Source organism: Sarcophilus harrisii, chromosome 5 (genome assembly GCF_902635505.1).
Source record: "Sarcophilus harrisii chromosome 5, mSarHar1.11, whole genome shotgun sequence".
NCBI classification, from domain to species: Eukaryota; Metazoa; Chordata; class Mammalia; order Dasyuromorphia; family Dasyuridae; genus Sarcophilus; species Sarcophilus harrisii.
The window spans coordinates 6,120,846-6,144,015 of record NC_045430.1 but is presented as its reverse complement, the minus strand read 5'-3'; the positions used below and the strand labels follow the sequence as shown (position 1 = coordinate 6,144,015).

The 23,170-nt window shown below is 51.4% G+C and overlaps 1 protein-coding gene across 1 annotated transcript; it reads right to left on the bottom strand.

Annotated features, from left to right (window-relative positions):
* Nucleotides 1–11,492: 11,492 nt before the first annotated feature.
* Nucleotides 11,493–22,622, bottom strand: CRELD2 (cysteine rich with EGF like domains 2). Its single transcript, XM_031937994.1, has 10 exons — nucleotides 22,233–22,622; nucleotides 21,323–21,405; nucleotides 20,809–20,919; nucleotides 19,996–20,087; nucleotides 19,168–19,344; nucleotides 18,806–18,901; nucleotides 15,982–16,065; nucleotides 14,485–14,580; nucleotides 13,819–13,962; nucleotides 11,493–12,870 (listed from the first exon to the last, which is right to left on the bottom strand). The coding sequence occupies exons 1-10, from the start codon at nucleotides 22,392–22,394 to the stop codon at nucleotides 12,821–12,823; spliced, it is 1,095 nt and encodes a 364-aa protein (XP_031793854.1). The 5' UTR covers nucleotides 22,395–22,622; the 3' UTR covers nucleotides 11,493–12,820.
* Between the last annotated feature and the right edge of the window lie 548 nt (nucleotides 22,623–23,170).

The following is a 23,170-nucleotide window of genomic DNA, read 5'->3' as shown; positions in this document are numbered from 1 at the left end:
TTTTTGCTATTTTGAGAGACTGTACTCAGTATCAGTGGTCTCCTTTGTCCTGCTGTGCACTCTTCACATTTACAAACTCCCTTCTAAACTGGGCTCCCCGGCTTCCCAGCCTGCCAGTCTTGCCCAAGACTTGGGTCTTTCCCCCCCCTCCCTCCTCCTCTGGGCCAGAGGTGAGGATTCTCCTGCCTCTTCACATCCTTTTTCTGCATTTTCTTCTTTCAAAGAGTTTTTCTAATCTCCCAAGGAACATTTCATTCTCTGCTGAAAACAATCGATCCAGCCTTTTCATTGGCTCCTTTGGGATGGAACCAACCTGCACCTTGTTCACATCCAGCTGTTTCTTGTCACTGGCAGGAACACAACCAGAAAAACACTCTCTCCATGGGCTATTACAGAGCCCTCCTTCTCCTTCGGGGTCACACAAAAGGGGATGCTCACTTTTCTGTTGTTCTCTTTGGCAGTGCTCACAGATGGGTGATTGTCATGGCAAGTGTCAAACATCCTGCTTTCCATTTCTGATCTCTTCTGTGAATCAAGGAATTTAACTAGGTTAGGGAGATCAGGGCTCTGCCCAGGGCAAGAAATTTAGAGGGCAGGTGTTAGTAGCACCATCCTGGAGGCCTCCAGCCCACCTGCTCCTCCCGGACAACAACCAATTTTTTAGTCAAATAGTAGCCTCACAAGGATCCCAAGACGCATTCTCACCCTGTCATAATATACCCTTCCCTTGGCCTTGGGCACGATAATTCATTCCCACTTACTCTCTACCAGAGACTCAATCTGGGGGCTTGCGAGCAACACTTAATATTGATGAAGACCCTCGCCTGTTCTCTCCCAGCCTCAATTAGCTGCCTTTGATCAGCAATTAGCAGATTCCTGCCAAGCCCTAACACAAACAGAAGCTGTCCAAGCAGCAATCCAATTATCAACAAAGCTTTGGTTAATTAAATCTATTACTGACTACCCCTTGTTCAAGACAAAATATATCGATTAATTTTTTAACTCAATCTCTGAGAATATATTAAGCGTCTACTATATAAGAGGCACAATATAAGAGGAGCCCGAGATACTTTATTTAAAAAAGGGACAGTTTGAACCCCCATGTGCAAAAATGTTTGTGGCAGCCCTTTTTGTAGTGACAAGAAACTGGAAATTGATTGGATGCCCATCAGTTGGAGAATGGCTGAATAAATTGTGGTATATGAATATTATGGAATATTATTGTTCTGTAAGAAATGACCAGCAGGATGAATACAGAGGCCTGGAGAGACTTACATGAACTGATGCTGAGTGAAATGAGCAGAACCAGGAGATCATCATGTACGACAACAGCAAGATTTTACGATCAATTCTGATGGACATGGTTCTCTCCGACAATGAGATGATTCAAACCAGTTCCACGTGTTCAGTGATGAAAGAACCATCTACAACCAGAGAGAGAACCATGGGAACAGAGTGTGGACCACAACAAAGCATTCTCACTCTCTCTGTTGTTGTTTGTTTTCATTTTGTTTTCTTTTGTAGTTTTTTCTTTCTTCTTGATCTGATTTTTCTTGTGCAGCAAGATAACTGTATAAATATGTATACATATATTGGATTTAACATATTTAACATGTATTGGTCTATCTGCCATCTAGGGGAGGGAGTGGGGGGAAGGAGGGGAAAAGTTGGAACAGAAGATTTTGCAAGGGTCAGTGTTGAAAAATTACCCATGCATATGTTTTGTAAAGAAAAAGCTTTAATAATAATTTTTAAAAGGATTAAAAAAAAAAAGGGGGGGGGAGGACAGTTCCTGTCCTTGGGAAGCATACATTCTAGTGGAAAGAGATTGCAGGCTTCCTCCTTGCCCTTCCCTGACTTTCCCAGCTAAGCAAGTCCCCTCCCTCCAGACAGAAACACCCTCAGGCTTCTAGGAGGGCAATCCTGGTTTCCAGAGATGAAAGAGATGAAACTGGAGAAGTTCTCATTTCATAGCTCAGGGCTTGAAGTTCGGAAACCTTTATCCCCAATTAGTCTTTTCTCCGGTTTGTTCAAAGTTGTTTGCACTTTGCCTTTAAATTTCCAGAGGCCTTTCCTTTTCTAGGTATCCCCAGGGCTTAATGCAAAATATCTGGCATACAGTAGAGGTTTAATTAATGCATTAATACTAGGGTCACCTGGGCAGAGTTGGAGAGCTGGGATTCAAAGGGCCCATTCTCTTTACTCCACCTGCCTTTTCTACTCTTCTCCTGGGCTTGTCAGATCCAAAGTTTCAACTCTAAAGTTCTTTGTCAGGAGGGTACAAGAAGACTTTGATGGTCTATTGGTCTCGTCTTGACTATTTAGGGCAACCTATAATAATTGATTCTGAGACCTCTCATGACAGGGAGCTCACTACCTCTGGAGTTAGATCATTCCACTTTTAGTCCTTTTTCTTATATTGATAAATTTTGTTTTGATCTAGTTTATCAGCCTAAATAAGGTTTGCCCCCCCCCAAATTAGACCAAACAGTACAGAAGAGTAAAGTCTGCTCCCCCCATCCCGAGTCTGAGGCACTCTCTCCCACAAACAGCAGATAGTTGAATGGGTACACATGGACATCAGTGGAGAGGCACCCATGGAAGGAATAGGCTGGGACAATACAGGGAGGAGCCAATAGCTTTTCCTTCTTGGGGAGTGGGCTCCTTCTGCTTCTCCAAGCTGGGCAGGAGGGGCGGCCTGGGCCTGCTCCTCTGCCTAGCAGTACTGGTCCCCCTTGGCCAGGACTGGCTCTGTCAGGAATTCTCATCTGCTTTCTGCCCCAACCCTTCACGAAGGACCTAGAATGGGGGTTTGGGAGTCACGGACACCCTCGGACAGGCATCGGTAAAATCTGTGGAGCCTCCACAGAGTCATGTTTGCATGACTAAATAAAATCCAGAGGGTTACAAAGGAAGACAATTCTATTGCAATACAGTTACCAATATATTAAAAAAAAAAGTTAAAAATAATTTAAAAACGAGTTCAGGCACTGTAAATTACAAGTTCTACCCTGAAGATTGTGCTTTTTTAAAATGTCATTTCAAAAAAAGGCCAATATGAGGAATCCAGAACAACTCGGGGAGTCTTGTGTGAGCTGCTGAATGGAGACGTGAGCAGAATCAGGAGAACAATCTGTTCAAAAAAATTGAATTCAAAACAAAGACACAGCGGGATACCTATCAATGCTTGCCTTCAAAAGTGGGTGACGGAGCATTCTCTCTTACTCTCAGGAGAGACCCAGTGGACTATGGGTGTAGAATGAGGTATATGCTTTAAGATGCTAATCTGGGATTTCTGTTTCACTATTAGGATTCCATGGGAGATTCCAGTGGAGGAACTCATTAGGGTTCCATTGGAGGGGATTCAATTCAACAAGGAATTATTAATATCAAGGCGGCCCAATGGGTAGAGCGGGCCTATAGTCAGACAAACCTAAGTTGAAATCCAGACTCAGACATTTACTAGCTGCGTAACTTTGGGCAGATCACTTCACCTAGTTCTGCCTCAGTTTCTTGGTCTGGGAAATGAGGCTAATAATAACGTCTCCCTTCCAGGGAGGATAAAATAAGATATTTGTAAAATGCTTTACAAACCTTAAGATGCTGCCTAAATGCCTGCTACCATCATGATTATCATTACTATGTGATGCTGTGCATTGTCCCAGGACACATTGTCCCAAGCAGAGCCCACAATGAAAAGGTCCTGGACCCCGAGTTTCATTTTATTGGGGGGGAGGGGAAACAATAACATGTGCAGATAAGTGAATGCAAAAGAAATACAAAGTCACTTCAGGAGAGCATGAAGAAAGGGGGAAGGGCAGCACTCCAGGGGAGACTGAAGAAAGACCTCGTGTTATCCTGTAGGTCCCTGAACCGAGTTCCAGGGGGTAAGCAATTCTAAGAGATGGGTTTGAGACCAAAAAGCATCCTAAGGATTTAGGACAGTTAAAGCAAATACACCAACAAAGTGGTTCACAAGTAAGGGGCTGGGGGAAAAGAATGGGAAATCAATCCAGAAAAGCAACCTGGAACCAGTCTATGGGAAACAGCAAACTTTAGGCTTAGGAGTCTGTGCTTTTTCCTAGAGCAATAGGGAGCAATGGATGGTTCATGAGGTAGGTAGAAGCACTGTCAGATCTGCACTGACAGAAAATCATTTTGGTAGCTAAATGAAGGATGGGTGGAAATGAGAAGAGGTTTGAGGCAGGGAGACCAATTAGAAATCTATTAATAGTCCAAAAGAAAGGGGATGGGGGAGAACCAGGGTCATGGCATTGTGAGTAGAAAGAGGGAAGCAGATGTGAGAAATGTAGAAGTAAAATCAATAGGGTTGGGTAACTCATGGGGGGTGGGGGGCACGGTGCAAGGGAGAGTGAAGCTTTAATCAATAAATCAGTCAATAAGCATTTATTAAGTGCTTACCATGTGTTTACTAAGTATAGGTGTACAAAAAGGCAAAAACACATTTCCCCCCTCAAGGAGTGCGATCGCGATCTCTCTTTCTCTCTGTCTCTCTCTCTCTCTCTCTCTCTCTCTCTCTCTCTCTCTCTCTCTCTCTCTGTCTCTCTGTCTCTGTGTGTCTTTGTCTCTGTCTCCCTCTATATTGCTATCTTTCTGTCCCTCTGTCTCTCCATGCAAACAATATATATATATATATATATGTATATGTATGTATGCATATATAGAGACAGACAGACAGAGATAGAGAGACACAGAGAGAGAGGCAGAGACAGACACGGAGGAGAGAGAGAAGGAGGGAGGGAGGGAGAGCTACCCCCATAAGGTTATGTCTATATAGATATATACAAATTAAATACGAGATACCTCCGGTAGGAAGGGCAACAATGGGGGCGGGGGGGGGGAAACAAAATCGGATGAGGTGGTCCTTGACCTGCATCTTGAAAAAAGAGAGGGACCCAATGAGACTGAGATGAGGAGGGTGCTTGTTCTAGGTGTGAGGGCCCACCAGGACAGGGGCATGAAGATGGAAGATGGGCTGCCAAGGATGAGAAACAGTCAGCCGGGTTGGCGGAGTTGGGCTGCAGAGATGGCCCGAGTACTGGGACGTGACTGGAAAGGCAGGAAGGGGCTGGGATGGGGAGGGCTTTAAATGCCAAACAGAGGGTTTTGTGTATGATGGGTGTGTGTGTGTGTGTGTGTGTGTGTGTGTGTGTGTGTGTGTGTGTGTGAAGGGAACTCATGGAGGGAGCAGGGGAGGGCTGGGTCAGACTGCATTTGAAGAAAATGGATTTGATGGCTGATGGAGGATGGACCTGAGGAGAGATGGGCAGGAGCCCAGAGTTGTCCAATGGCAGCAGGGTTTCAAAACAACAGCAACGATAAGTTTGGGGGTTTTCTTTAAGAAAGGGAAAAACTTTAATAGTCTGTAGTCGTCTCCCTCTTTCCTAGACAATCCTCTCCTCCTGTTCATTGTATATAGAAAGGCTCCTATTTGTTGACATTTGTCAAGTTCCTAATAAAAATAAAATCGAGGAAGGGCGGGGCTCCACGCTAACAATGAGGATGGGCAGCTCCATTGTCCCCGCTGGTCTTGCTGCCCTTCCAGGGGTCAGCACTGGGGCCTGGTCCTACCCCCGCCCACCCATCATTTCAGTCTCTCTGCCCCCAAGGCCACATTCCACTTCAGGGCAGCTCAGATAACTAGGAAAGCAGAGTCCTAGAGAGCTGCCTCCGTGCTCTTTGTCTCGTGTCTGTCTCTTTCTGTGTCTCTGTCTGTCTCTCTGTGTGTGTTTCTGTTTCTCTGTGTCTTTGTCTCTCTCTATATCTATCTGTCTGTCTGTTTCACTGTCTCTGTGTGTATCTCTGTCTTTCTGTGTCTTTGCGTCTGTCTCCCTCTATGTCTCTTATCTTTCTGTCGGTTTTTCTGTCTCTCTGTCCCTTTGTGTGTCTCTGTCTCTCTGTCCCTTTGTGTGTCTCTCTGTCTTTGTTTCTCTCTCCCTCTATGTCTGTCTTTCTGTCTCTCTGTCCCTCTGTGTGTGTTTCTCTGTCCCTTTGTGTGTCTCTCTGTCTTTGTTTCTCTCTCCCTCTATGTCTGTCTTTCTGTCTCTCTGTCCCTCTGTGTGTGTTTCTCTGTCCCTCTGTGTCTCTCTGTCTTTGCTTCTGTTTCCCTCTCTGTCTCTCTCTCTGTCCCTCTGTGTGTGGGTTTCTCTGTCGCTGTCTCTCTGTCTTTGCTTCTGTCTCCCTCTCTGTCTGTCTCTCTGTCTCTCCATGCACACACTTCTCTGGCTCCGCCCTCCCAGACTAAGCAGCACCCAGTGAATCTCCCTTCCTTCAAGGAAAACAGTCACCCCGTTTGTTTAAATTTTCTCTTCTCTAGACTAAACACTCCTGGCTCCCTCATCCTCCTCTAATCTCCCATTGAAGTGCTCCAAGGATGGAGATCCCACTACTTCAGAGACGGCGGCTCTCTTTGGGACAGCTCTCGGCTGCTCTCAGCTCTTAGGGTCAATGTTCTTCCTTATGTGGAAGCCTGATCTGTCTCTCTGTGACCTTCTCCCTATGTAGGCCATTTTACTGCTATGACTCAGTTTCCTCACTTGTAAAATGGGTATAATAACAGCACCTGCCTCCCAGATTGTTTTGAAAATCACATAGGCAGGTGTGTGTGTGTGTGTGTGTGTGTGTGTGTGTGTGTGTGTGTGTGATGGAGCTTGGAAAACTTTAAAGGGCTCTGTAGATACCAAATAGTGTTATTTTCCTCCACTGCAGTGATCCCCTAGGGCATGGGGAAGGGGAGGATTAGAACCCGAGGCCAGGGCCCGAGGGGAATGGTGCTAGGTCAGCGTTAGGGACCAGCAAGTTCAGAGAGTCGCAGGATTTCCGAGGGATGCCATACTTGGAACAGCCCCAACTGGTGGGATTCTCCACCTGCCTGTAACCCCCCCTAGGACGGGATGTGCCATCTCCTCCCCCATCCCAGCCACTGCTGGACAGCTCTCCTGATCAGAGAACTTTTCCTACATGAGCCCCAGGAGGTCCGGCTGAGGGCAGTGTCCACTCTGATGTCCCTCCTCCTTCCTGGGGAAAGTGAACCTGGAGGATTATGGGTCTTCACAAAAGAGTTAGACGTTAAATCTGAGGACCAGGTCATAGACAGCCTGGGGAGGTCCCAGGAAGAATGTACGGAGCTGAGCTGGACGTGGGGGGCCCTGAATTGTTCTCTGCCCCCTCTCCCTTGGGGAGGTTCCTGGCCCTGCCCAGTGGTTGTGTTTTGCACCCCGGGAGCCGCGGCTGCAGCCCCTGCAGGGATTCTGGTCTGGGAGCCTGACAACCCACCTTAAGGAGTCTCGAAAACCCTGAGGGCTGGAGGCTCCTTTCCCCAGCCTGGCCCTGTGCTTGCTGGCTCTGTTTCTGGCCAAGCCAATGGCGCCCCCGTGTGCTCAATGTACGCAGCCTCCCCAGGAGAAGCCCGGAGCCTAAAGTAAGGCAGGTGTGATCCGTCACAGCTGGAAGAGATCTTGGAGGCCCCCCAGCCCCCTCCTCTGACACAAGGCAACCAAGCTCGGGGGGGGGGGGGTGTCGGATCCTCAACTCCCCATTTTCTGAATCAACTCCTGGGATCTGGACAACATCCCTTTGTCAGGATCATAGAGTTAGAACCAAAGAAGCTTCAGAAGCCAATCAGCCCAGCACTGAGGCACAGAGCAAGAAAGGACTTGTCCAGGAGTGTGGGAGAGCAGGGAGTGAAGCCAGCTCCCCTGACTGCAGATTCAACGTTAGCCTCTCTGCATCCTCTGTGCCTGGATTTCTTTCCTTCTTTTTTAATTAGTATTTTATTTTCCCCAGCCACATGTGAAAAGGATTTTTAACATTTGTCTTGTTAAAAGTTTGAAGTTCCAAATTCTACCCATCCTACCTTCCCTTCCCCCTCTCTGAGATGGCAAACAATCTGCTATAGGCTATACGTGTGCAATCATGCAAAATCATTTTGTCCGAGAAAACTCAAAAAAAGAAATGAAAGAAAAAAGAAGAAAGGAAGGAGAGAGGGAGGAAAGGAAAGGAAGGAAGGAGGGAAAGAAGAGGAAGAAAGAAAGATAGAGAGAGGAAAGGAGGGAAGAAGGAAGGAAGGAAGTAAAGGAAGGGAAGAAAGAAAGAAGGAAGGAAGGAAGGAAGGAAGGAAGGAAGGAAGGAAGGAAGGAAGGAAGGAAGGAAGGAAGAGAGGGGGGAGGAAAGGAAAGAAAAGAGAAAGAAAGAAAGGGCGCAGGGAGGGAGGAATGAAAGAAAAGAAAACAAGAAAGAAAGGGAGGGAAGGAGGAAGGATGGAAAAAAGAAAGGAAGAAAGAAAAAAGAAAGGAAGGAAGAGAAAGAAAGGAAGGAAGAAAGAGAAAGAAGGGAGAAAGGGAGGGAGACAGAAAGGGAAGGAGGGAGGAAGGAGGGGAAAAAAAGAAAATATTATGCTTCAGTCTGTATTCGGATGACATCAGTTCTTTCTCTGGAAGTAGATAGCATTTTTCATCCTAAGTCCTTTGGGACTGTCTGGAATCATTGTATTGCTGAGAATAACTAAAACATTCACAGTTGTTCATCATGCAAAATTGCTTTTTCTGTGTACAATGATCTGGCTCTGCTCACTTCACCTTGTACCAGTTCTTCAAGTCTTTCCAGGTTTTTCTGAAATCATTCTGTTTGTCATTTCTTATAACAAAATAAAATCCCATCACAATCATTGTTCAATCATTTCCCAAATGATGGGCATCTCCTCGATTTCCCATTCTTTGTCATCACAAAAAAGAGCTACTATAAATATAAATAAATATTTACATACAGATCCTCCCCCCACCCCACCCCCTTTTTAAAAAATTCTTTGAGATACAACCCTAGTAGTGGTATTACTGGATCAAAGGGTATGCATGGTTTTATAGTCCTATGGTTGGCGTTCCAAGTTACTCTCTAGCATAGTGAGATCAATACACAACTCCACTAATAATGCATTAGTGTCTCTGCTTTTCTACATCCCTTCCAACATTTATTATTTTCCTTTTTTTAGTCATATTAGCCAATTTAAGGGGCATGAGGTGGTACCTCAGAGTTGTTTTAATTTACATTTAATTAATAGTGATTTAGAGCATTTTTTCATGACCATAGATAGCTTTGATTTCTTTTTCTGAAAACTTCCTATTCATATCCTTTGGCCATTTATCAACTGGGGAATGACCTGTTATAAATTTGACTCAATTATCAATAAACTAAGCCTTTATCAGAGATATTTACTGCAAACATTTTCTCAGTTTTCTCTTTTCCCTCTAATTTTGGTTGTATTGGTTTTGTTTATGCAAAACTTTTATTTTATATTATCAGAATTATCTATTTTATATTTAATACTTTCTATATCTTGTTTGGTCCAAAATTCTTACTTTATCCGTATGTCCATATAATATATTCTATTATATAGGTAATATCCATATAATAACAGATAAACTACTCCATGATTTCCTGATTTGCTTAATAGTATCATTCTTTAGGACTAAATCATGTGCCCATTTTAACCTTATTTTGATATATTGATCTATACCTAATTTCTGCCATACTCTTTTCTGGTTTTCCCAGCAGTTTTTACCAAATAATGAGTTTCTGTTCCAAAGCTTGGAGGGGCTATTGCCAACTGTCCATCGGGCACCAGAGAAGATGCGCAGCAAGATTTCAGAGGGCCCTCACTGCCAAGCATGTGGGTTTGTTTCTGTAGTTGATGGTGAGTCATTCCGTGTCCGTAGATGAGGGCGATATGATCACACCGGGCTTCAGGCAAATGACTCAGACGGCACGTGCAAGATGAACTGGAGGGAGGGAGGGCCAGCCTCAGAGTGACCAACTAAGAAGTTTCAAAGTGGGCACTGATGCCAGTCAGAGAGCGGCAAGATGAGTCACTCGGTGCATTAACAAGGACTGGCTAAGGGCTTACAAAGTGCCAGGTGCCGTGCTGAGCACAAGATTACACAAAAGGCAAGGATGGCTGGCCCACAATGACTGACTGGGACTCATCTCAGATGCCCACCTATCATGCTCCCTCCTCTGCCCTAGCCCTCATCCCTTTCAAGCAGTTGTGACCTCACCCAGGCTCCCACAGCACTGCCTGGGGACCACTGAGAGCATCCCCCAACCACCCTGAGATCAGCTCAGAGTTATCTCCAGAGCCCCTTTGGAAGAAAGGCTTGGTCCCCAGGAACCCCCACACCCAAACCAGGAGGGTTGAGCTGGACAGAGTCTCACACTTGTACATGTATACAAACTGATGAATAAATGAATATATTGGGAGATATATTGGCGTATATTGGGAATGCCTATTAAAGTTTTTTGCTGATAGAAGTGTTCAAAAAGTTTGAGTTCCACTGGTGTAAAGTCTTGCCCCTTCCTCCCCAAAAATGACTTCCTTGAGGGAAGAGCCTATTTCTGTTTGTACATGTTCGGTAAATACTTATTGGTTGATTTAGTTGATGGAGGCAGGGCTGGGCTTGGGGGAGGAAGAGGAGGAAAAGGAGAAGGGTTGGAGGAGGAAGAGGAGGAGGAGGAAGAGTGTGTGTGTGTGTGTTGGCTGCCACCATACGTTGCTGTTGACCTGCAGGTCACTCAAATCCCCAAGAAAGCTTCAAATGAAATACTGCCTTGCCCTGCCTCCCCATTTTATGCTTTCTTTCAATTCAATTTTATCTCTCACAAAATGAATCCCCATTTCCCAAATCCATATAAAATCCTTTGCTTTGGGGGCCCCTTCTTTTGATTGATTGGTGCCTTCATGAACCTTCATTTTAAGGAAAGTCCCCAGGCCAGCTTTATCTTTTTTTTTTCTAGTAAATTTATTTATTTTTAATACACATTGCTGAGTCACGTTGGGAGAAAAAAATCAGAGCAAAAGGGAAAAACCATGGGAGAGATAAAAAACAAAAACAAAAATTAAAAAAACACAGAAAAAAGAAGTGAACATAGCACGTGTTGATTTACATTCGGTCTCAGTTCTTTTTCTGGATGCAGATGGCATTTTCTGTCCAAAGTACTGGGATTGCTTTGAACCACTGAGCAGAACCAAGTCTTTCACAGCTGATCGCACATTCTCGCTATTACTGTATACAATGTATTCCTGGTTCTGCTTGTTTCGCTCGGCATCCGTTCCTGTAAACCTTTCCATACCTTTCTAAAATCAGCTTGTTCATCATTTTTTATAGAACAATAATATTCCATTACCTTCATATACTACAACTTGGGCCAGCTTTATCAATGACTGATTCCTTAAAAGCAAAGTCAAAAGATCTGAACAGTCCTCAAAAAAATTATAAATTATTCACAATCATTGAAAGAATGCTCCCAAGTCCTAATAAAAAGAAATGTAAAACACACCCCTTTGAGCTTTTACTTCACACACTATGAATTGGCAAAAATGACAAAAAATGGGAATAGCCAATGTTGGAGGAGTCATGGGCATGCTGGTGTATTGTTGGTGGAGTTGCAGATCAATACCACCATTTTGTAAAGCACTTTGGAAATATGTAAAGAAAAGGACTAAAAGATCTACACCCATTGACCCAGAGACTCTTTATTACTGGGTTCACACTCCAAGGAAGCTATCAATAAAAGGACCCATATACACCAAAATATTTGTAGCTGCACTTTTTGTGATATCAAGAGAATTAGAAACAAAATAGTTGCCCATTGATTGGAGAATGACCGAGTATGGAATGGAATATTCCTGTTACAAGAAACTATGCATGTAGAATCATACATGTTTAACCTGTATCACATTGCTTGCTGTCTCGGGTTGCAGAAAGGGATGGATAGAGGGGGAAAAAATTGGAACGCAAGGTTTTTCAAAGGTGAATGTTGAAAACTCTCTCTGCGTGTACTTGAAAAAATAAAATACTATTAAGAAATGATGAATGTGAAGAGAGATACCTTTAGAAGACCTCCTCTATGAACTGATGCAGAAGGAAATCAGCAGAGTCAAGAAAGCACTCTACGTGTCAATGGCGAGAACGACATTTCCGAAAATCAGAAGTGAGATAACAAAATGATAAAGCTCAACCAGGGCTTGAACGGAGCGATGAGAGGAGGCCCCCAAATTCAGCCTTCATGACAATGGAAGGTGCTCATACACTGAATGTTTCCAGGCTTTTTCCAATGATCAGTGGTGTTGAGTCTTCATCTCTTTTTATCTCTAAAAGGTATTAGTTGTTATATGAATGCCTGTTTGGGAGAGAGACTAGAAAAAAATATGGAAATGTAAAAAAAAAAATTAATAAAAATTTTAGAAAAAACGGCTGGTACCTGTTGTTAGGGAACATTATAAATACCCACTGCCTTAACAGCCCATCAAATACTCCAATGGGCAAGTGTGAAGTAAAAAATGTGAATTTATATCAAGAACCACTTTACTGGGGAATGGCACAAAATTGCCCAACATGGCGCTCGGCATCATCCATTTGCTTTCTTCCCAACTGCCAAGGAAGAGGCCAAAAGTGAATCCCATAGAGACTTTTTTTCCCCCCAAAATCTGGGATTTGGGAATTTAAGTTTGGTTGGTCTTTTAGTGAGTAAATACACTTAACCTTCTATTCTGGTCCACCTTCCATAGTCAGTTTTATTACAAAGAATAGTTATCAAAATATACGACAATATAGTTCTTTATGAACAAGAGAAAACGCAGCTTTAGAAAGGGCCCGTCCCAATGAAGGTTTTCTCCCCCAATGTGGGCAGGTGGTCAGGTGCTCGATGATCCGGTGGGTGGCTGAGATTTCTGGGGGATTCCCACCAAAGGCTGTTTTCGTTTGAATAATTTACGTTGGCGATCAGGTCTTGGGTTTGGGGAGGCGGCTCACAGGTCTTCGTGGGACGGTTTTGGAGTTTCCTTTGGTTCTTCATCTTCTGTCAAAAGCAAGCACACCCCAGGGGTGAGCAGCCCTACTTGTAAAGGGGGAAGTCTGAGCCGCCATGGAATGGCGCCCAGGAGGACCCCACGAATAGCCGCGGCCACCAGTGTCTCCCCTTCGGCTTTTGTCAGAGCCAGCAGGGAGCTGGGGAGTCGCCAGGAGTGCGCCTGCTGCCAAACGTGGAACTGAGGCGGGTCTCTGTGGGCTGACACACGGCTCCAGCCCTGCTCCTTCTCCCCCTTCCCTTGTCCTCCCTGGGGCCCATCTCCCTCCTACATGGAGGTGACCACGCACAGGAGACCCTCCCATCCTCCTCCTTGCTCCTAGCTCAAAGATTCTCCCCGCTTGGAGCGGTGACCATGTACACCCCAGCAAGCAAGCAGTTGGGAGGCTCTGCCCCTCCAGGGGGCTCATGGGTGAGCTGGCTGGGACTTCTAGGGGAGGGGGGAAGGCCTGCCAGGCCTGGGAGGCCTCAGGGCAGAACAGCACAGGCCCTGCAGCGAGCAGTGTGAGCCAGGCCTGGAAAGGTCACCTGGAACCAGGTGGCCACCCAAGGAGGGTGCATTTTATCCTACAATCTGGGGGGAGCCACAGCAACTGCTGTTACTGCTGGGCAGGAGCATGCAGAGCCTGGAGGCCAGGAGGCCGGGGAGGAGGTTGGAAGGGCCAGGAGGGCCTGTCTCTCCTCCCAGCTGCTGACTTCCCCTCCCAGCCTCCTCCTTCCCCCAGGGCAAACTCTTCCCAGAACCACCTGGGAAAGATCCCCCTCTGCTTTTTTCCTTGGTGCAGCTCAAGACCCAGGCCCTCCTTCTGGGGAGTGCACAGGGCCAGGAGGGTGCACAGGGCTGGGGGTTGCACAGGGCCAGGGTAGTAGATGGGGCTGAGGAGACGCCTTGCAGGGGAGGGATGCAGGGAAGCCTCCGCTGGCAGTGCTGTCACTCACCCGGGGTGTCTTCGGAGGGCACACAGGTGCCGTCTTTCTCCTGGAAGCCCTCGGCACAGGCGCAGGCATAGCTGCCTGGAGTGTTGAAGCACTTCTGGTGCTCCTGTTCACACGCCTTCTCCGGGAGGGAGCACTCATCTACATCTGCACAAGAGATGCCCGTGTGCCCCCATGAACAGCGGGTGGCAGCCGGGCCCTGCTGGGGGATCGGTGTGGTATCCCAGCCCCTGAGGGCCCATTGACTCGGCCAGAAAGGTCTTGGACTGCCTTTCCCTATAGAGCCTCTCCCTTCCTTCCCCAGGGACCCCCCAATGGTACTTAGTAAAAAGAACCAAGAGAACACCGTGCCTGCTGATGACTGACCACCTGGGCAAGCAGAGTGCTCAAAGGCTGCTGACCCCTCCTCAATGGGAGGTCATCTAAGGTCTTGGAGAGCAGATGAAACCCACCTCCTCTTTGTGACCCTGCCAAAGAAGTGGGGAGCTCCTGGGACAGATTGCTGTATACACTGCTGGGCAGGATCCCACCCACAAAGGCTTGGGTCCCAAGGGAGGGGTCAGTGGGGCTGGAGGAGGACAGGATGACACTGAGCCAGAGCCACCAGTGCTTTGTTTCATGTCCAGAGCCCGCTGAGGAGCAGTCCTGAGGACAGGGGGCCTCACCCACCTCGACAGGCGCCATCTTCCTGTGCATAACCGGCTGTACAGTTGATGCAGTGTTCCGGGCCCTCGCCCTCACAGCCCGAACAACTGGGGTCACACTCTAGGAACAAAAGGGGCACACTCAGGACGCCGGCCCCTGGCCTTGGGGCCTCATCAAAGTCGTTCACCTACACTGGAGGCAAGCGAGCCAGTGCAGGCTGGGAGGGGAGCCCCGGGGCCTGGGTTCAAGGTTCAGCTCTGGACTGCGGGCATCCTGGGCCAGCCCCAGGGGAAGGCCGGGCTCCCTTCTAGCCCCAGAAGCTCCCTGAGCCCGGTTTCTTGGCCATAGCTGGGCGTCTTTCCTAAAGATTCACTTCTTTCCCAGCTTTAACACTTCCGTCCTGAATTCTAAACATCGGCTCCTTTTAGAAATTCAGATGGTTCTGATTCATGTAAAACATTTGCTCAATTTGGACCTCTGCCCAGAGGGCTCAAACTGTGCACACCCTTTGACCCAGAAGTGTCTCTACTGGGCTTATATCCCAAAGAGATCTTAAAGAAGGGAAAGGGACCTGTATGTGCCAAAATGTTTGTGGCAGCCTGTTTGTAGTGGCCAGAAACTGGAAACTGAGTGGATGCCCATCAGTTGGAGAATGGCTGAATAAGTTATGGTATATGAATGTTAGGGAATATTATTGTTCTGTAAGAAATGACCAGTGGGATGACTTCAGAGAGACCTGGAGATTGCTGGAGATCATTGTACCCGGCAACAAGATTATACGTCCATCAGAAGTGATAGACGTGGCTCTCTTCCACGATGAGATGATTGGGATAGGGAGAGCCATCTATATCTACAGTTTCTACCTTTTTGTTGTTACTTTTTTTCCCCTCATTTTCCCCTCCCTTTGAGCTGATTTTTCTTGTGCAGCATGATGAATATGGAAATAAGTTTAGAAAAATTTCACATTTAACCTATATTGGATTGCTTGCTGTCTGAGGGAGGGGAAAGGAGGAAGAAAAACATGGAGGACAAGTTTTTGCAGGGGAGGATGTTGAGAACTATCTCTGCATGTATTTGGAAAATAAAAAGCTGGTATTCTTTTTTTTGTTGAGGCAGTTGGGGTTAAGTAACTTACCCAGGGTCACACAGCCAGGAAGTGTTAAGTGTTTGAGGCCAAATATGAACTCAGGTCCCCCTGACTTCAGGGCTGGTGCTCTAACCACTGCACTACCTAGCTGCCCCAAAAGCTGGTATTTAAAAAAAAACACAAAAAAACAAAAAACAAATCTCCAAGCATTTGCTCCTAAAACCTGAGCGTGCCAGGCAGCTTGCTGCAAAGCTGTGTGCCCCTTACTTCCTAAGGGGGCTCTAGCCCTTGGCCCTGTCACCTGCTCACACTCGCTCCAGGGCATGAGGCAGAAGTGCCCCAGGACAGGACCCTGAGCCCACAGGACATGTTCGAGGCCCCAAAGGCCCCCAGCTCCTGTGAGAACTACCCAGAGACTCGGGGTAGGGGCCGACCTTTGCAGGAGTATGAGCCGTTGTTGTTGAGGCAGTAGAAGCCCTCGTCACAAGCAGGAGTTTCTGCCGCGCACTCGTTCACATCTGAAATAAGAGAAGTGTCTGTGACTGGGGCTGGCTCCCGGCAAGGCTGCAGTTCAAAAGCCTCCGTTCTCCTGAGATGACCCGCAACCCTCCACACCAGCAGCCAGAAGGGGCACCCCCTGCCCAGTGGTCCCGGTCTGGTCACATGCCTCACACAATGCCCACCCCTTGCCTCTTCCCCAGAGACCTGGAGCCCCAAAGAGGAAGCAAGGCAGGCTGGCAGAGGGCTCCGAGCCAGGGAGGCAGCTTCTTGGCCCAGTTCTAGGAGCCCACGAGGCTCCATGTCCTGGAGGTTCAGCCCCAGCACCCACCTGACCTTGGACCCTGCCTCCTTCAGACTCAGTCTCCCCTTCTGTTAAACAGGCATGAGGATGAAAGCACTGTCATCAGACTCATGAGAAAAAAACAGACGAGGCCCATGTGTACATGTCAGCTGTACCCAGTTCTGCTGTTGGGAGGCGGGGGGAGTCACAGGAGGAGGGGCCCTTTCGGCCGACTGGCTTACAAAAGGTTCCGAGGGGCCGAGGGACTCCTCCCTCTGCCTCCGCCGACCATGTCCCAGAGTCACCGGCCGGCCAGGGGCGAGGGTCCAGCCTCAGCTTATCTCAAAGTGAGACGGATTCTCTGTGGGACTTAGACGGACCCACACCTGAGCGAGAGTCCCTTCTCCACTGCTCCCACCATCTAATCTCTGCTCAAAGACCTGATGGGGAGCTCACTACCTGGAATAGCACCCCACCCCAACCACTGGCAAGTTTTTCCTCTGATCATTTATTATTGGTGTCTGCAATTTCCACCCATTGCTCCTAGTCTTAGGGCCAAGACCAGCACCTTGAATCTGCACTTGGCAGCTAAGATAGCCCCTCACCGGCCCCTCGCCCCCCCCACCGAGCTCTCCGGACACCTGGCCCAGACATCTGCCCGTGGCTGTGGAGCCCCCACAAGTGACCTCTGTCAGAATGGCTCTGAAAGTGATGGGGCCTCCTCCCGGTCACCTGTGTGTGGTCTTGGACAGCCCCCATTCTGTAACATGAGGGGTTGGGGTTTGGCCCCTCCTCGCAAAGGCTGCCAGGACTTGGATAAAGCCACAGGGAGCCCCAAGGCCTGACCCAATCTGCCCCCTGCCTCATCTTCAGCTCCAACAGCCCAAAGACCCAGTTCTCTCTCCTGAGCCTCTTCCCTCCCCGTGGCTCCCAAGCTCGCCCCTCCAACCCAGGGTCCTACTGTGCGTGCTCCAGACCCAGGCCCACGTCTCTGAGACGTCTCCCGGCGGCTCCTGCCCACCCCCTCCTTCCTTGGCTCTGGAGCTCCTGGGGCTGTCAGTCGCTCCTGGCTTGGGAAAGCCCGGGTTAGTGTCCTGTGTGAGCGCTTCTCCAGCGTCTCCCCCAGTGCGCGGCGAGTGTCCCAAGGCCCCCGAGCGCCCTTCCCCTATTGCCCCACACGGAGCAGGCCCTCGGCAGCTAACTCCCCGGGGATGGCCGCACGTGGCCAAAGAGCCTTCGGTCAGAGCTGCCCAACCCTGAAGTCTGCTGCAGCTACTGGGAAAACCTGACGGACTCTGTGTTTGCCAAGGATCAGTGGGCAAAGAGGAGGAAGAGGGAGGGAAGAGAGGGGGAAGGATGGAAGAGAGGGACAGAAGGATGGGAGAAAGGAAGGAAAGAGGAAATGGAGGGAGAGCAGGACGAGAGGGAAGGAGAAAAGGAGGAAAGGGAGGGAGGGAAGAAAGGAAAGGAGGGAAGAAAGAAAGGAAGGGAGGGAGGGAGGAAAGGGAGGGAGTTTCTCATCAGGAAATTGTGGATGGTGTTAGAATCTCTTCCTACTTCTAGCCTCTCATCTTATCTCCTAGATAGAAGGAGGGAAGGAAAAAAGGGAAGGTGGGAAGGAGGAAGGAGGTGATAGAATCTCTTCCTACTGCACTGGAGCTGTCAATAGTTAACCAGCACTGGTGAAGCCCCTGCAGGCCCCAGACCTGCCAGCTGGCACAAAGAACGGAGCGAGCCCTTCTCGAGATTCTCACCAGGACAAGGACACCCAGTGGGGCCCCTTGGGGCCTCTGCCCCCAGCCCCACTCACCCCCTCCAAAGGGACGGGCCAGCTCTGCCCTGGGCACAAGCCTCCGTGCCCACCATCAGCCTTCTCCTGGGCTCAGGCTAGGGGCACCTCCTCCAAGTGGCCTAAGGCGCCAATGCTCTCGGGGCATCCTGCCTCTGCCCCCAGCACGCACCTTGCCTTGCAGCAGCCAACCAGCAGAGATGGCAGGCTTCACCTTCTGTATTTAGCCCAGCACGCTAAAAGCAGCAGGTGGTCTCTCCCTGGCCAGTCACCCCTCCCTCAGAGCAGAGGCCCAGAGGGCAGAGGATGGGGGCCCCCGTGGCCCTCCCCAGAGCAGCAGGTGGTCTCTGACATCGCCCCGTAGCTGTCCTGCCCACCAGCAGCGGGTTTAGCTGTGTAAGCTCTGCCAGGCTTGTGGGCATTCTTCTCCCCCCCCCCCCCCCCCCTGGGAGCCCCCCCCCCCCCCCCCCCCCCCATATCACGGCCCCATGAGGATACCGGATCTACCCAATGAATGCAGGCCCCACGAGACTCCTGAGAGATAGGATTTCTCATTCCCATTTCAAGATGGGAAAGCTGAGGCAGGTGGTGTCAAGTGACCGGCTGTGGTCTAATGTCGCTTCCCGGCCGCCTGCCTCGGTTTCCCCATCTGTCAGACGCGCTGCGCCCCGAGGCCGCCCTGACTCACCTCCGCAGGTATCTCCCATCCAGACCCAGCCGACTTCACACTCTCCGCAGTCGCTGGCGGTCGGGCCGGTGCAGTTCTTACAGGCTCGGTCACACACTGGAAGAGACCCGGCCATGAGTGGCATGGTGGGGACAGCAGGGATGTCTGGCACCCTCAGATCCACATCCCTCCTTGGGGACCCCCCAAATGCTAAGGAACCAGAATCAGAGGCAAGGTCCCGGGAAAACTGGGGGCAGAGGAGGGACAACATGGCCAGCTTGGACCCCAGACTCATCTTCATCCCAAGGGGCCTCAGAGCATCGGCTTTCCCTCCCCCAGGGCGGGACACCCTGGAAGGCTCGGCAGCCAGACAGCCAAGTCACCTATGCAGACGGAGTGGGTCTCGTTCCTCCAGGTGCTGAAGTAGCCCTCCACACAGTCCATGCACAGTGGCCCCGTGTAGCCCAGGTGACACTTGCACTTGCCGTCCCCGCCGCGAGTCCCGTCGCCGTTGCAATAGCCATTTCCCCCGCATGGCCGCTTGGACCCCCCGGGACACTCTGGAGCCGGAGGGGAAACGGGTCTCACTTAGAAGGGCTGCTGGAGACCAAGGGCCTCCTGAGATTCGGCCTAAGGGCCCCAGGCTCAGCCTCCTGCACCAAGGGCCCCCATGATCAGGTCACGCACTCCCTTCCCCATCTGTCTGCCGCTCTCCCTGCTCTCTGTACCCCCTTCTGCCCCGACGCCGTCTCTCACACTGTCTGACCGGGTAGAACGTAAGCTCCCCGAGGGAAGGGGCAGTTTTCTCCTGTCATTCCCAGGCACAGAGAAGGTGGGGAGTGGATGGCCCGAGCAGACAGCCAGCAGCACCCCCAAAGCCACTCTGACTGAGAACCACAGGCAGAGGGACCCTGTGAGGCTCTGTCTGCTGTGGTACCGATTAAAGTACCGAGCAACAGGGCCAGAGGGAAGGGGGTTCACGATCCACACCCAGGTATGGACAAAGCCAGGGAAGAAGGGGTCATCTACTGCCCCATTCTCTCATCCATCACCGAGTTACAGAGGGTCTGCAGCGTGCCAGGCTGGGGCGGGTGTGAGTGTGTGAGAGACAGTGGGGGAGGGGGTCACCCACAGCGCACCCCCCAACCCATCCGCACCCCCAGGCGGTTCTCCCCTCAGCCCAGACCCCAAGGGGGCGGGGAGGGCCATACCGAGGCACTCTGGGCCATAGGTTCCAGGAGGGCAGCACACTTTTAGAGTTTCCACACAAAACCACGTAAATAAGTCGGGGTAGTTCTTCTTCCTGAGGAACGAGAAGCAGGTTTTATCACCAAGCCTGAAAACATGCTGGGTTCCCCTCAAAGAAACGAACGCCCTGCCGAGCAGCAAGACGGGGGCTGACGATGAGGTGGGCCTCCCCACTGGGGGGCCGTGAGAGCCCCCACATGGGGAGGCAGCAGGGGATCCAAGCCCCCCCCCCCGTGAGAGATGCCTCTGCCGGGTCACCCCAGTACCCAAGGCCCAGGGCACCAAGTCTGGGAGAGGCAAAGCTGTTGCCCAGAATCCTGAGAGGAGGCTCGAACCCTCTCGGCTCCTCGCTCTCTAGCTCGTGAACCACACTGCCTCCGGACACAAATGAGCTGCCTCGTCTGTCTGCCAGTGACAAAGGAGGGGATGTTCCCAGGAACAAGGTGGGCAGACTTAGTGCCACGTCCCCCTTTGCAGATGAGGGAACCGAGGATCCAGAGGCAGAGGTCTCCCGTTCACGGTCACAAGCCGCGCAGGATGCAAACTCGGCTCGGTTTGTTCAGAGCTCCTGCTCAGATTTTTGGTTGGGCAGCCATCCACACTTCACCAGAAATAACCCAAATTCTACCCTCCCTTATCAGAGTTTTTGGCAGCCCGGGAAATGTAAAAAACTCTGGCTGGCCACTGCTTGCCCCCCGTGTCCTCCCCACATCCCAGGCCAGGCTCTGTCCAGCCACGGACCCTCCCCTCAAAGCACCAACAACGTTTTAACTTACTGGTTGAACCACCAATCCTCGAGGTGTTCTTCGTTATTTTCCACCATATTGTTACAATCGAAAGCGTCGCTCTCGCACAGGGTTTCGATGATTTCTAGGAGCCGGATTTCACTGGAATAGGAAACCATAAGTCGGCGCTAGAGGAAATTAACCTTTTCTAGTGCCAGCCTAAGGTAGTGGGGAGGGGGGACGGCAGGTGGCACAATAACGGGGTGGGGGACAGACTCTCGCTTCCAAGGAGTTACTTCTCATCCGGCTCTCTGAGAGAAAAAGGAGACAAAACCCAGACTTCTTCTCCTCCGCCATCAACAGCATCATTTCCCGAGTCCCAGCCTCTGGAGGGACCATAAAGTGTCCCTCAGGGGGAAGGGCCCAAGGCTCCTGGGCCCAGGCCTGCTCCTGTCTTTCCACAAGTGACCCCTGAAAAGGTGATGGCCACTGGCCTGCCCCCTTACTGCCCACCCCCAGACTACAAGGGCTACAGGAAACCAAAGTCACGCACGGGACCACGGACCTAGACTCGTATTTCGATAACGTCTTCTCCTCCCAAGCTGTGTTTCCACCACCAAAGTTTTTCTTTTCGGTATCTGCCAAGCCCTGCCAAGGAAAAACGCGGAATATCGGTTCAGTTACTGAGATGTTCCCACCAACTCACCGATGAGCTTTAGCAGGAAAACCAGAGGGGCTCCAAGAGGTCTCCCTTGTTTGCCCCGGCGGGGAGCCAGGAGAACCCGCCGCTCGTGGGCATTTCCTGCCTCCTCTCTTTCCAGACAAAGCCTGCAGACCCCTGCGCCTTTGGGGCTCATGGTCCCCTCACATTTCCCCTGTGAGCCTGGCTTCTGTGGGATCTGGAGGAGACTTGTGGTCACCCCCGTTCCCGAATGGGAGCCCCCCGAAGTGGGGGGGGGGGGTCGCTGAGCCGGAGGGAGGAGGGGGCAGGGTGGGGGACGGGCCAAGAAAGGCCTCCGGGAGCAGGTGGGCGGGCCGGGGAAATGAGGGGGTGAGGGACAAGACACGGAGCGTCCCAGCCCCCCCGCGGGCGGCTCCCGGCCACAGCCTGGAAACGTCCAGGGCGCTCCCGAGGCTCCCCTCTGAGGGATTCCCTGGCACCAGCCAAGAGCCGCTTCTGAATTCTCTGGCCGGTTGTAAGGCTGGCCCGCGGGCTGGTGCGTGTGTGTATCACAGGGCCCCCGAGGGCTGGAAGGGACCTTGGGGACCCCGGAGGCCCCCCCCTCTGACAGCCGGGGAAACTGAGGCTCGGGCCAGAGCGCGCCCTCCCGGGGGTCCTGCCTCCCGCCTCCGACAGTGCAGGGGAGGGGAGGGGCGGCGGTGCCGGAAGGCGCCGGGGCACAGGGCGCCGGGGACCGGCGGGGCCGGGTGAGTGGCCGCGCCTCGGGGCCCGCTCTGCTCTCACCCCCGCGCACCTTGTAGAACTGATCCACGATGTTCCTGCAGACCGTGCACGGCTTGTGGTTGTGCGGGGAGGAGGGGGCGGCTGAGAGGGAGGCCCGGGACAGCAAGAGCAGGAGGCCGAGCCCGAGCAGGGGCCGGAGCCTCTGACCCCGGGGGCCCCCGGGCGGGCGCATGGTCCGGGCAGCGGGGGCCAGGAAGGGACGCGGGGAGGGTGGGGGGGGGACGAGAGAAAGGAGGAGGGATCCGGGATCCGGAGAGGAGAAAGGAGGAGTCCGAGTCCAACAGGGAGCCGGGGAGCCGGGTCAGCGGAGAAGTCCGGGATCACTGAGGGCAAGGAGGAGGGGCCCGGGATCACCGAGGGGAAGGAGGAGGGATCCGGGATCACCGAGGGGAGAGGAGGAGGGGTCCGGGATCACCGAGGGGAAGGAGGAGGGGTCCGGGATCACCGAGGGGAAGGAGGAGGGGTCCGGGATCACTGAGAGGAGAGGAGGAGGGGTCCGGGATCACTGAGAGGAAGGAGGAGGGGTCCGGGATCACCGAGGGGAAGGAGGAGGGGTCCGGGATCACCGAGGGGAAGGAGGAGGGGGCCGGGATCACCGAGGGGAAGGAGGAGGGATCCGGGATCACCGAGGGGAGAGGAGGAGGGGTCCGGGATCACCGAGGGGAAGGAGGAGGGGTCCGGGATCACCGAGGGGGAGGAGGAGGGGTCCGGGATCACTGAGAGGAGAGGAGGAGGGGTCCGGGATCACTGAGAGGAGAGGAGGAGGGGTCCGGGATCAACACGAGGGATCCAGTCGGAGCCGGGACACGGGAGGCTCCGCCTCCGAGCCTCGGCCGGTCCCTGAGAGACCCGGCTCGGGACCGAGGCCGGAGCTGGAGAGCGCGCAGGCGCAGAGAAGGCCGGCCAGGCCCCACCTCCTTCGCTCGGAAGCCGGGTGCCTTCGGTGCC